Below are 12,580 nucleotides of genomic sequence, written 5' to 3'. Positions count from 1 at the left end.
GTAACTAAAGATATTCTCAAGTTGGTGTTTTCACACGACCACATCTGAGAAGGCTTGCATAGCCTCAAGCTGGTAACACCTCACATGCCTAAGATTTATTAGATTATTTTTATACCAAGGTTTTCATGAGGTGTCAGAACATGTAGTCAACTGTAGTCTCAGACTCCACCTGTATCAAAGAACCAATGTACATTGCAATGACAAAAATCTACCTCTATCAGAAACTGAATGACCTCTCCCACATGAATAAAACAAGAGTCAAACTCATTCAACAGAACAGGAAGTTGTAAGTCTTCATCTCCCATCCAAAGTTATCTTTCGGTTCTTCAATAATAGGAATTTAAGGAAAATTTGTTGTTGAGATACTGTTACATATCGGCAGTGACATGTTGTGTTTTTATTAGGAGTGTAGTGCCTCACATAGCTGACTCTGGTCCATGTGTTGTGAGATCCATTCCCACTTAATGCCCCATTCACAATTGCCCTGTTACTGACTGGTGATTAGTCCAGGATGTAATCTTCTTTGTAAGTCCGCTTGGATAGACTCAGCTAAAACAATCCAGTGTAGGATGTTACAATCAAGTAATTGATTTTTACAATACATTTTGGACTTGCTGCCCCCCAAGAATAGATACAAGCACATCAGCATGACTATTTCAAACATCCTCTTTTCCCCCCACACACAGGTCAAGCAAAGATGGAATCGTGAATTTACAGAGAGGAGATAGCGGGGGTGGGGGGGTCTTGGGAAAAAAACATCACGGGGTGACTCATTAAACTGTCCAATTGTCTGCCAAAATGTTTGCCCCTCCATTGGTCATATGTTACCACCCCCATACCTGACATTATATTCATCCACTTGATTATACCATATTCACTAATCAAAGGAGGTTTTTGCCTTTTGTGTTTGGACTTGTAAGAGCCCAGCTGACATGCTCTAGTTCACCCACATAAATAATGTCACCGTGATGATGTCATTATTGTGCTATACAGCACACTATTGGTCACTCTCACCAAATATGGACAATGGGCATAGAGGAGATTGCATAACTGTGATATGTGTTTACTGGTTTTCAACCTCAATGAAAATATAAACAAGTTCACATACTTTAGACGTGATTTTACCCTGATAGGATACAATAAACGTATCTACATTTAAAGAAAAAGAAATGCTACCATTCAGCCACTATACATGACCAACTGAGAAGGAAAGAGGTAGGTCATCAGAATGCAACACATATAAGCTCAAACTACAACACCCCCACATTCACCTTTAAGTCAACCTCACGTGTGTTTGTCACGCAAGGCTAATGTTACTCCTGAACCTTCATGTTAATTTCTGTTGAAATGTGAAACTTGAACCTGTACAAGCCCATAAAAATGAATGGAATGTCATTGTCAGCATGGTCACTCTCCGGATGGCAGCGTGTGTTACTCTGTTTCTTGCTATCTGTTAACACCTTAAATTGTATCTTCTTGTTTCTACTGCCCTGCTTCTACAAAAATATGTTTGGTGCACATCGTGGTAACCAGGTGTCACAACTGAGTTTAAAATAGTTCCGCTGCCTGGAGACAAACCGCTCCTTTCATTCCTCTCACGTTCACTTATTTAGTAAAACTGATGAAAGAAAGACATACCCACCACCAATAGATGCATGTCATAAGAAAATAACATAATAAGATAATAAGAAAATGACTTCATTCATTCAACTTCATTCATTCATTGAGATTAACATTCTCCTGAATTCCCAACAACATTCCATAATATGAAATTACTCAATTGAGCCCTGTGGTGTTTTTTTTTAAAGCACATTCTCAGCTCATCTGTATCCTTGGTAATCACCACCCTACTTGTTGGCAGAGGTGGGTAGAGTAGACAAATATTGTACTTAAGTATGAGTACTCTTACTTTACAATAATATGACACAAGTAAAAGTAAAAACTAGTCCTCCAAATAATTACTCGAGTAAGAGTAAGAAAGTACTCAGTGAAGAAACTACTCAAGTACTGAGTAACTAGTGAGTAACTTCTGATTTATGTTTTTAAATCAGAGCATGAATGTCAAACAAAATAAAATGTGTACAACTCAACTGATTTATTTTGTAATCATTTTGAGAGGGGAGATAAAAATAAACAACTGAAATACACTTGAATGTGATTGACTTGGACTTGACGTTTAACTTGCTGTTCTGTTTTAACAGGTCTTTTACCTGGTTAAATAAAGTGTACATTAAATAAATCTGCTTGCACAAGGATGCACTCCCTCTTATAACTGGCATGTTGCTGTGTTCAGAAGTAACACATCACATTCAAACTCATGTTTAATGGGAGTCCATGCACATCTGCCACCATTTTAATTTTTAAGTGGAAAATAAAACAACAACAAATGCATAGGGCCTTACAGAAGCATTATTTGCTTTATCCACTAAAATGGATGAATGAAGATGCTGTTTGCTGACCAGACTTATTGAAAGTGTGTGTGTGTGTGTGTGTGCCTGCGTGTGTGTGTGTGTGAGACTGCGTGTGTGTGTCTGCGTGTGTGAGAGACGGAGAGAGAGAGAGAGAGAGAGATTCATTCATACCCACCTCTGCTTGTTGGTTGAACTAAGCATGATATTTGGCTACAGATTAAATGGTATTTCCATTTTTTTCTACTACTTTTCATCATTGCGATAGGAGAGTGGGGTAAGACCCTTAAGAACAATGTCTGGTTTCTTTGAAAATCTAAATAATTTGAATATCAATCAACATAATACATACACAAAAAATATTCCTGAGTAAATACGTAATGAAAACATACCAGAACAACTTTGTTATAATAAAACAAAGTAAAATCTCCTAAAGGGGCAGCTTACCCCATAGCCTAATGAAGAGAAGGCCCCTACTCGGGGAAGAAGTCCCCTACCCCACATTAAATTTTGATCCATACAAACTTGGTATTTATGCATAATATTAAATTTTATTTTCAGATTTTGACATTGCTCTTACTTAAACTGAAACACAAATGTTGCATTACATATACAGAAATTATTATGGATTGTTTTTAACAACCTTTTAATTATTGCCAATTTCAAACTGTGACAAATCACAATAGCAAAGATTTGTTTTAAATATCTAATCCTATAAAACAGTTGCTTTAGTTTGAAAGTCTTCAGTGAGTTTTTCGTGTATTTGTTTTCCCCCTTGAACTATTACCCCTCTACATACAGCGCCAACTTCGTTTAACTCTCTGTTACTACCATCTGCTGGTGATCCCTGTCTAACAAGGCAAGCCAACATGAATTTAATGCGCTACTTACTGGCAAACTGAAATGAATCAAGGAAAACATTGTTATTTTTTTTAATTTTACTGATATTATTGTAATTTTAAGATTTCCACAAATTTGTCCCGTAAGAATACATCATGTAAGAAATACATGTCCCACAATGCACCAGTGAGGTTGACGAAGACAAATGGCAGCTCTGCGCATGCGCGTGTCACCCCTCAGGGAAAATGGCGGCACTCTTGCTGCAAGACTTGGATAGTTCCGAGCTGTCTAAGTTATCAAAAGAAACACTTAACCAACTCGAGAAGATTCTGTCCGATCAGCTTTATGAAATTGACACTCTCAAAGCCCAGCGGGAACAATTCAGGGTTGACAGTGGTAAGATATGTGCCGTTATTTCGCTAGCTGATGGTGCTAAAAAATATTGGGCTTCGCTTACCATGCGTGCATTTGGCAAATACGTCTCTGGACAATTTTGGCATTTAATGTCATTTCAAGATAGTGCGTACGGCTGTCTACAGTGAATTTTATTTAGCAACTGTTGTAGGTCGCAATTAATCTTCATTCGCCATAACGCATGCTGTTTTCAGTAGGACGATAAGCAATGCTAAATTTAGCCATGTTGCGTACCTAATACTAACAAACAATATGACTTTGTGCTTGTGATTCCTTCATGTCTCCCAGAGCAACATTTCTTTGACAAGGTGAAACAGTTGGCTCAGTCTCAGGAAGACGTTCTGAGACAGACACAAGAGAACAGTCAACTTAAAGAGGAGTTGGAGGCAATCGGTAACGGTGAACTTTGCGACATAAACTTATCACATCTCTGACTTTGATGCAAACTTACTGTGTATGTGGTTTTGCCTTATTGTAGCGGATGAGCTCAAAAGTGTTCGTGAGAAGAACCAGCAATATGAAAATGCTCAAGCGAAGTCGTTCTCAGAAAAGGTAGTTTAGTTTATGTTGTCCATTTACTTAGGCGGTAGGTTGATTTGTTTGTTTGCTCTGAAAATAACATAATAATCTGCCAATACACTGCTAACAGTTTGATGAATCGTATTTATTGACGTACTTTTAGATTATGCTTTCAAAAGCCAAGGAAGAACTGGAGAGACAAAAGCTTGAACTTGTGCGGACACTTGAGAGGAGAAGCTTGGAACTGGAGCAATTAAATGGTACGGGCAATTAACCCATTAATTATTTTTTTTTTTTTTTTAAACCGCTTGTCCTCATTAGGGTCACAGGTGAGCTGGAACCTGTTCAACTTGCACTTAAACTAAATTTACTTGTCTATTTTTGTGCAAAAATAGTAATAATCCACAACCAATACCAAAGTACTTATTTTTTGTTTGTTGTCCCACTAGATGACTTGAGGCAACTGAATGATAAGTTGGTGGAGGTTCGTGCCTCAAAAATGTCTCAGCAGCTGAGGTTAGATGAACTTGAAGTAGCGGAAGTCAATCTCAAAGTGAGTTGTAATTAATTTATTCCTTTTTATTAGATTAATATTCGGCCACAACATAGATTTCACATACTACGCAGTATAGTATTATAATGTAAAAGTGTATAATTTGGTGTGATGGAGCAAACTAACATGACTTGTAATGGTTCACTATTCCAGTATAAGGAGAAGCGTATGGAACAAGAAAAAGAGCTGCTGCATGGACAAACCTCTTGGCTGAATGCGGAGTTGAAGGCCAAGAGTGAAGAACTTTTGAGCCTGTCACGACAGAAAGGTAATGAAATCCTGGAACTGAAATGCAGCCTGGAGAATAAAAAAGATGAGGTATGCTTATTTCCTTTGTTGATATATTAGCTGTGATAACAATATATCCATGGATTGAGTGAGTTTATGTTGTGTGTGTATTGTAGTTCAACAGAGTCCAGGAACAAGTGGCCAGTCTGAAAACATTAAATGAAAACCACCAAAAACAGAATGAGGACCTAATCCAAAAACTGAAAGAAGTATGTGCAACCTATGGGTGCTTGACATTTTTCAGTCTTTTTGTTAGTTGTAGATGGAAAGCAGTTGATTTTTTTGAAATTATTTATTTTTTTACATTTACTCAAGGCTAAGGAACAACAGACCACGACAGAGGAGAAGTTCAGAAATGAGCTGAATGCCAACATTAAGCTCTCCAATTTATACAAGGTATGTTATGTGAGATAGTGTGTTCCAACAACACATCAACATTTGGTATTTGGTTGGTTCAAATGGAAGCTAAGTAGATTGTAATGCATTATTGTTGCTGCAGGTAGCAGCAGCTGATTCTGAGGCCAACGGTGAGGAGCTGAGTCGAGCTGTAGAGGAGTTGCAGAAACTGGTACAAGAGGCAGGGGAAGGTATGAGGATACACGCATTTGTCCCAAAAGGAAGACTATTTCTATATTTAGTAGGGATGCACTGAAAATTCAGTCACAAAATTCAGTTTTTGGGAAGGGGGCAAAAATGGCCCAAAAGTGCATTTTTGTTTTTTTGGCAGAAACGGGACGTTGTGATGACTTAAGCAAAAATCTAAATATGAAAAACCTAATATTTATACATGTATTTATTTTATATCTCTGTTTTTGTCTGTTATTTGCCCTGTCAATACTCCATTTTGGTGCTTTGTTTTCTCCTTTTGCTGAAGCCAACAAAGCTCTTGAGGATAATTTGCAAGTGGCCAGTGCTGCTTCGGACAAGACTGTTGTCGAGCTCAAGCAGAGGATCGAAGTACTGGAGAAGGAACTGGACAATGCCAATGAGCTACTGTCTAACTCTAAACAAAGAGGTAATTTTGGTTCTGTTGTTTTAAGGCTATGCCCTTAGATGCATGGTGTCACTGTAAATTTTTTAATTTTTTTTTTATTGGTAGTCACTAAACCAGCTTACATTTCACTGACCGTTGGCGACCCAACAAAAACAGACCTTTCTTTAAGTTTCTTTTTCATTTCTGATTCTGTCTGCATGTATTTGTTTCTATTGCCTATTTTGTATGTCCAGGTCCAGTTGGCACAACGTCTCTGCTCACTGAGGCGCAAATGATGACAGTGTCTCCTACAGCAGCTGCTGTGGCAAAGATTAAGCCAGGAATGAAGCTGACCGAGGTGTGTGAAATTAAATTTCAACTGTAAAATTTGCTTTATATGGAGCTCACATGATTTTGCTGCTGTTATTTATCAGTAGAACTAAATTTAAGGCATCTAACAAACAACACGATGCTAAGGCTTATGTTCATTTCTGGCACCACCATCACTGAAGTTCATTAAGTATTTCAGTTCGGTGTTGGCATGGATGTGTGTTGTGGATTTGGTCACCAGGTTGGCTGGGGATTGGCTTCGCTGGGGCTCTGTGTGGTGTGGGCTGGGGCTCAGGGCGCGCCGTGGGGTCCTCCTATGGTCTTGTTCCGGGTGTTGCGCTGGTGTAGCTGGTCATTGATTTTGGCGGGGTTGGGGCGTGCTTTTGTTCGCCACCGTTAGGTGCGGGCGGTTCTTTGTGTGCGTTTTTCTTCATTAGTTTTTGCCGCTTCTTCGTTGTTTTACGCTGCTACTTATTTGGGGTGGGCGGGCTGGGGTGTTCGGGTTTGGGTGGCTCCGGGGGCGTTGGTCCCGCTTCCGGTCAGTTCTCGTTTCTCTCATCCTGTCATACCCTTTTCTGTCCTCACTTATCTGGTTCTCTTGGTTAGTTATTCCATACCTCCCGCCCTCCAATCCCTCTCCCCCACCCCCTTATCTACAAATAACTGTTGTAACCCTTTTCTGTCCGGCTGCATTTTCAATAAACATCAGATTAATTTAAAACATTTTAAATTAAGCAGAGGGAGTATTTCAAACTCCCGTGTTGCACAGCAAAACTGTTCCAGCACAAAGGCATAAACAGATCCACCATTCTGCAAGGCCATGCAGCTGAACAGGACAGATTAAAAAAAAAAAAAAAAAAAAGTTTAAAACGTTTTTCAGTAGTTTACATTTGATACACTTGATATTTTTGTGCTCGCTGTGGAGTATTTTGACTTGTCTTTCTTATTGTGTTTTGTTTCTGGTGTTTTTTTTGTAGTTGTATACTGCCTATTTAGAAAGCCAGGAGCAGCTGCAGTTGGAGCGCCTGGAGAACAAGCGGGTCAACAAGTATCTCGATGACATAGTACAAGAAGTGGAGGCAAAGGCTCCCATTCTGAAACGGCAGAGGGATGAGCATGAGCGCATGCAGAAATCCGTGGCGAGTCTTTCAGCAAAGCTGGAGCAGGCTGTAAAGGTAAGTAGCCGTATGTGTGTTACAGGATTCCCACAAGTGCTTGAAATAAAATAATTCTCTCAATCTGGGAATGAGGACTTACTTTATCTGATTGACTGCTGGCCTTTAATATGAGCATTCTGATTTTTACACTGTCACATACTCATGAATCTTTATTTGTAAGTTAACTGTGTATAGGCTTGCCTGTTTTATATCAGCTCTGCCAGGCAATGTCTACTTAAAGACAAATAGCTGTGGTACATTTCATTTTAAACAAGAGACAAATAAAAGGAAAATGTGCTATGTGTAAGAAAGAATGAGTTTGAACTTTGATGAGCTGTATGAGCCCTAATTTTCATTCATTCCTTTCAATTATTGAATTTTCGTATTGCCCCTATTATTCATATGTGGCGAATTGTCTTGGAAGATTTCATAATACATTCTTTCTTCTACTGTGGACACATTTTATCCTTGTTTTTTTTAATGTCAACAGCTTTCAATGTCTGCACGTTTGTGTCTGTTTCAGGAGGTGCACCGCCTGCAGAATGAGGCTGATGAAGCCAACAAGCGTTCCTCTATTGTAGAAAGGGACAATAAAAGGTTTGAGCTGCAGCTTGCAGACACAGCTCAGCAGGTAGGTTCTTCAGACAAAAAAGGTTGGCGTGGTTATATATTAAAATCGGGAAAATCTGAATTATGAATTTAAAAAAACAATTTTTTTTTTCTCTCCAATGTTCCCCCCCCCCCCTTCATGTTAGGTGCGCGTGCTCCTTATTGAGCTTGAGGAGGCCCGAGGAAATCACGTGTTTCTTGATGAGTCGAGCTCGGCGGATGTTAGCAGTACCTCAGAAGTGATCAGTCAACACTTGGTGACCTTCCGGAGTGTGGAAGAGCTACAGAAGCAGAATCAGCGTCTTCTGGTGGCCCTCAGGGATCTCAGTGATACCCAAGAGAAAGAAGAGTTGGAATCCTCTGGCTACAAGTATGTTATTGTCGTTTATCTATCCTCTGTGTAATATGCAGCGGAAACTCCACTTTTACGATCAGTCATCACTAGGGATTTCATAGACATGCTGTTGGTGTTTCTCTGGCTGGTTTTAGACTGACAGAGTTTGTGATTCAGGTATGCACAACTGTATAAAGAATGAAATGTTGTTGCATTTGGCTCAGCCACGGCATTTAGAAGATAAATTTTAAATTACATCTATAAAATGTACGTATGTAGTCAATATACTTAGGCAGCAATAATTTATATATACATAGTCAGCTTTTGAGAACTGCAGTCATGTACAGCATCATTTGCAAAATACAACAGTAGTGCAATTTAGTGAGAGTCAAAAATTGTAACGTTATTTAGCAGTCTGATGGCTATTTTGTAACCTGGTAGTCCTGCACCGAATGCTGCGGAACCTCTTTCCAGAGGCCAAGAGGGAGAACAGACCATATTGGGGGTGTGAGGAGTCATAGTCTCTGTTTGGGATTTGCAGCGCTTCTGTGCCAACTCTTGAATGGAAGGGAGGGTCCCAATGATCTTCTTCGCTGTCCTCACCAGTCGCCTCACATTTGTTACACTTTACATTTACACTGCAGGTCTAAGTGTCGGATTTCAACTTAGTTCCTCAATGCGATTTTTGACTATTTAGATTTATTTTTCAAGTGAGCGATATCCAACATTAACATGACCCGTATTTACATTTACTGAATCCTTGAAACAACCCACATGCGCCACTGTTCAAAATGTAGGGGGGAAGCCAAGCTGATTTATATCCGATTTTTCTCCACATTTGAGGCCTCATTCTGACTTTGGGATATCTGATTTTCATCCATTTTCCCTCCTCCTCATGCTGCCACGATATCTGCAGACATATCTGAATTGTACCACCTGAGAACAAAACTAAATGGAATCGTATTACTTAATGTAGTGTAGATCCAGTAATGTCTGTAATGAAGAATTAAGCTAATCAAGGTGAACTATCACAGCCGCGGGGAAGTGGAGCAGACATTGGAGACCACTCTGGCTGAGGTGGAGTCTCTGAGGGAGCAGCGCAGCCAGCACATAAAGATGACAGAGTCCATCATGAGGCAAAGGGACCTGTACCGTGTGCTGTTGGCTCAGGCAACAGGAGTCAGCTTCCCCCATCAAGGTACCACCCACATTGCAAATCATGAAGATTCTGTTAATTGTATATGGGGAAAAAGATGTTGAAGACATTGAATATAAGCTTCTTCCACATGAATAATTGATCTAATCTGATCAATGTTAGGCTCCCTATTTAGCTCAATTTTCTGTTTAAGGTACATCACCTGAGGAGATCCCACTCACGTCCACCCCTGGCCGTTCACCTGCAGCCACTCCCACCACCGGAACACCAACTGCACTTGTCTCCATGGCAACTGACTCTGCTGAAGCATTGGAGGCCAAGGCAGCTTTGCGACAGGTGTATTTACTTTATCATTGTATTTTAAATGTGAAGTCAAAGCCAGAGCTACAGCAATGTCACCAAGTGCCATACTTTATTTGAAATCCTAAGATCCCTGTTTCCACCAAACATCAATGTGCACAGTCTACAACACAATTTGGAATGGTAAAGTCTGAAATGTCATGCAGTTCCGTTGCTGGGTGTGTAGACAATATTTCCCAAGTATCCACGTTATTGATGATGGCAATGCAAAAAAAATGCATCTATCAAAGAGACAAATGTTCCCCACACTCATGAAAGCCCACTTTTTAGATTTCTGAGTGGCAGTTGGAAAAATAGGACAAAACTATGGAAGAATAGTGCAGTTTATTTGGGATCCATGTCAGCTTCTGAGAAACTCTACTGCATTGAAATTTGTAAATGTTCATTTCGCAAAATAATTTCCAATCGGTCAAAATGCGACACCCTATGCATTCACCCAACATTTATATTACATTACATGTTGTTTTTTTGTATCATCACTGAAACTGTGTAAAACTTTGATGATTATAAGTCTGTTTCGGGCTGGACAATTATGGCCAAAATAATAATCATGATTATTTTGATCAATATTGTAATCACAATTATTAATAATGCTTATTCCTCATGTTAGGGAAACAGCTTTATTTTTATTGCACTACTTTTCAACAATCGGACAGTTTTCAGTGCAAAATGAATCTTTAAATAATAATAAATGAATAATAGAAAATAATAATAATAGAAAATAAATTCTGCTTAATTAAGGGCTAACTTTATAAATATGTTTTCACAGAGCACAGTCACGAATTGCAACTTAACGGAAGCAAATACAGTCAATGCATAAAACGCAATACCAATAGGCTGAAAGCACTGACTTTTCATTTGAAAATCCCCGTCAATATAGTGAATTGTCAAGGAAGAGTACATCTCCGTTGTTCTGCTTGACCATTGGTCAGTCGCGCATTGTCACAAATTGCAAACAACTCAACAGTTGTGATTTCCCTCTCCATTTACTTCTGGTATTATTATTATTATTTTTTTATTTCTTTTTTTTTTTTTAACTGCGGTCAGGCCAGCCGAAAAGTTGAAGTCAAGGCAACCGCAACAACAGATGTTAATAGTGTCTTCCCGTGTCCTCTCCGCCAATGTGCTGTGAGGTACAACTACATTGGACATCAATGCCATTTCAAGATTTTTTCAAGTTGGCTACAGAACGGGGTGCCGGCAGTTAATGAAGCCTTAACCATACGTTCGCCCCCTGGTGGCTGGCTGACTAGGTTGTGGGCACTGCTACAAATGAAGCACTTTTCATATGCATCAGTGCCCGCGCATTTTAAATGCATTTTTTTTTTAAAATGGTGCCGATCAGGCTCATTTAATCGTGGCAGCTAAAATCGCAATCACAAATAAAATTCCATTAACTGTGCAGCCCTACATCTGTTGTTCAAAATACTCCTGAGTTGTTTGTGAATCTAAAGCTTTTTCAAGATATGTAATAGGATGTGTATTCTTGCATATGCAGTTGCAGGAGGTGTTTTCCTCCTATAAGAAGGAACGGGTGGAGAGTGGCAAAGCACTGAGCGAACAGAATGACAAACTCCTGGAGCAGCTTTCAGACCTTCGCTCAGAGAATGCCAAGACGGCAACACAGTTGGAATTTGCCTCCAAGAGGTTTGTTCTATCTTGAAGTGCAGGACCATTTACTTTATTTTTTAATTACCACATAATCTCTGGAATCAAAACATTCTGTGAATCTGATCACTGTCTTGTTCATTCTAATATCAAAAAATGTTGTCTTAAGAAATAATTTCAGTAATGTATACTTTATTGTATCCGTCCTAGTCAAACTGCTATCATAAACCTTTTTTTATTAGCTTTGCAGACAGTTTATAACCAACAGTTTGACCTTAACCGTGTCTAAAGTGTCAGAAGTGTAAAGGTTAACTATCAATAAAACACTCACTCACACTTGGTAACAAGTTACAATGCCTGGTTAGTCAGTGCCTGGCTAGCTACAGCAATGTTCGGCACTGCATTATGACAGACACTTTGGTCGAATTCCTAATTCTACCAGATTACCGCCATTAAAATTTTAAATTGACATAAAGATCATATTCATTGAAAGATGATTCTGATTACTTAATTTTTAATTAACTTAATCCAGAATGTAATCCATTCATTAATAATACGTAGAAACGTTCTTACTCTGCGCAGAAGTTCAACGTATACGGAAAATCACCGTCGAATTTATGACATGTGCCTACCAGACAATTTTATTTGCACCACCGTGCGAATGTTAATAAATCAGAGTTCATTCTAAATTAAGGGCTCGCGGCACTCCAATCTGCATAAACCGAACCGCTATTTCCCTATAAAAGGACTGCTAACTGATGCATCTCACCCAATGCGCAAAGGTTGAAAGTTGTAAGACATGGGGCCCCAAAATGAGGCTTTCCGATCATCGGAAAGCTTGCTAAACACAGATACTGATAACATCTAATAATCATGTTAGTCATTTTCTTTCATTCGTGGAAACTTCTGTCCCCTGCTCGTTTTTAGGGAAGTTCCTGGAATGGTTCCTGCGGTGGAAAAAGGGCTATAGTGTATTTCTGGCGTCAACCAAATTGTAACACTTTTCCTTATGTTACGTTGAAGCTTGATTT

The 12,580-nt window shown here is 39.2% G+C and overlaps 1 protein-coding gene across 2 annotated transcripts in view; it reads left to right on the top strand.

Moving 5' to 3' along the window:
* Positions 1 to 3,483: 3,483 nt before the first annotated feature.
* The window catches only part of tprb (translocated promoter region b, nuclear basket protein), a 31,419-nt gene continuing 22,322 nt past the window's right edge, over positions 3,484 to 12,580 (top strand). For both annotated transcript variants that reach the window (XM_061683096.1, XM_061683095.1), the window contains exons 1-17: positions 3,484 to 3,644; positions 3,951 to 4,055; positions 4,141 to 4,214; positions 4,345 to 4,441; positions 4,631 to 4,734; positions 4,888 to 5,052; positions 5,139 to 5,231; positions 5,338 to 5,418; positions 5,522 to 5,609; positions 5,897 to 6,037; positions 6,250 to 6,353; positions 7,303 to 7,500; positions 8,006 to 8,113; positions 8,238 to 8,461; positions 9,460 to 9,623; positions 9,775 to 9,917; positions 11,440 to 11,588. In XM_061683096.1, coding sequence (XP_061539080.1) covers positions 3,494 to 3,644; positions 3,951 to 4,055; positions 4,141 to 4,214; positions 4,345 to 4,441; positions 4,631 to 4,734; positions 4,888 to 5,052; positions 5,139 to 5,231; positions 5,338 to 5,418; positions 5,522 to 5,609; positions 5,897 to 6,037; positions 6,250 to 6,353; positions 7,303 to 7,500; positions 8,006 to 8,113; positions 8,238 to 8,461; positions 9,460 to 9,623; positions 9,775 to 9,917; positions 11,440 to 11,588 — 2,189 coding nt within the window. In that variant the 5' untranslated portion in view covers positions 3,484 to 3,493. The remainder of the gene's footprint in view (positions 3,645 to 3,950; positions 4,056 to 4,140; positions 4,215 to 4,344; positions 4,442 to 4,630; positions 4,735 to 4,887; positions 5,053 to 5,138; positions 5,232 to 5,337; positions 5,419 to 5,521; positions 5,610 to 5,896; positions 6,038 to 6,249; positions 6,354 to 7,302; positions 7,501 to 8,005; positions 8,114 to 8,237; positions 8,462 to 9,459; positions 9,624 to 9,774; positions 9,918 to 11,439; positions 11,589 to 12,580) is intronic.

The sequence above is a fragment of the Phycodurus eques genome, chromosome 8 (assembly GCF_024500275.1).
Source record: "Phycodurus eques isolate BA_2022a chromosome 8, UOR_Pequ_1.1, whole genome shotgun sequence".
Taxonomy (NCBI): domain Eukaryota; kingdom Metazoa; phylum Chordata; class Actinopteri; order Syngnathiformes; family Syngnathidae; genus Phycodurus; species Phycodurus eques.
The sequence above is the reverse complement of the archived record's forward strand: the minus strand, read 5'-3'. Positions and strand labels throughout refer to the sequence as shown.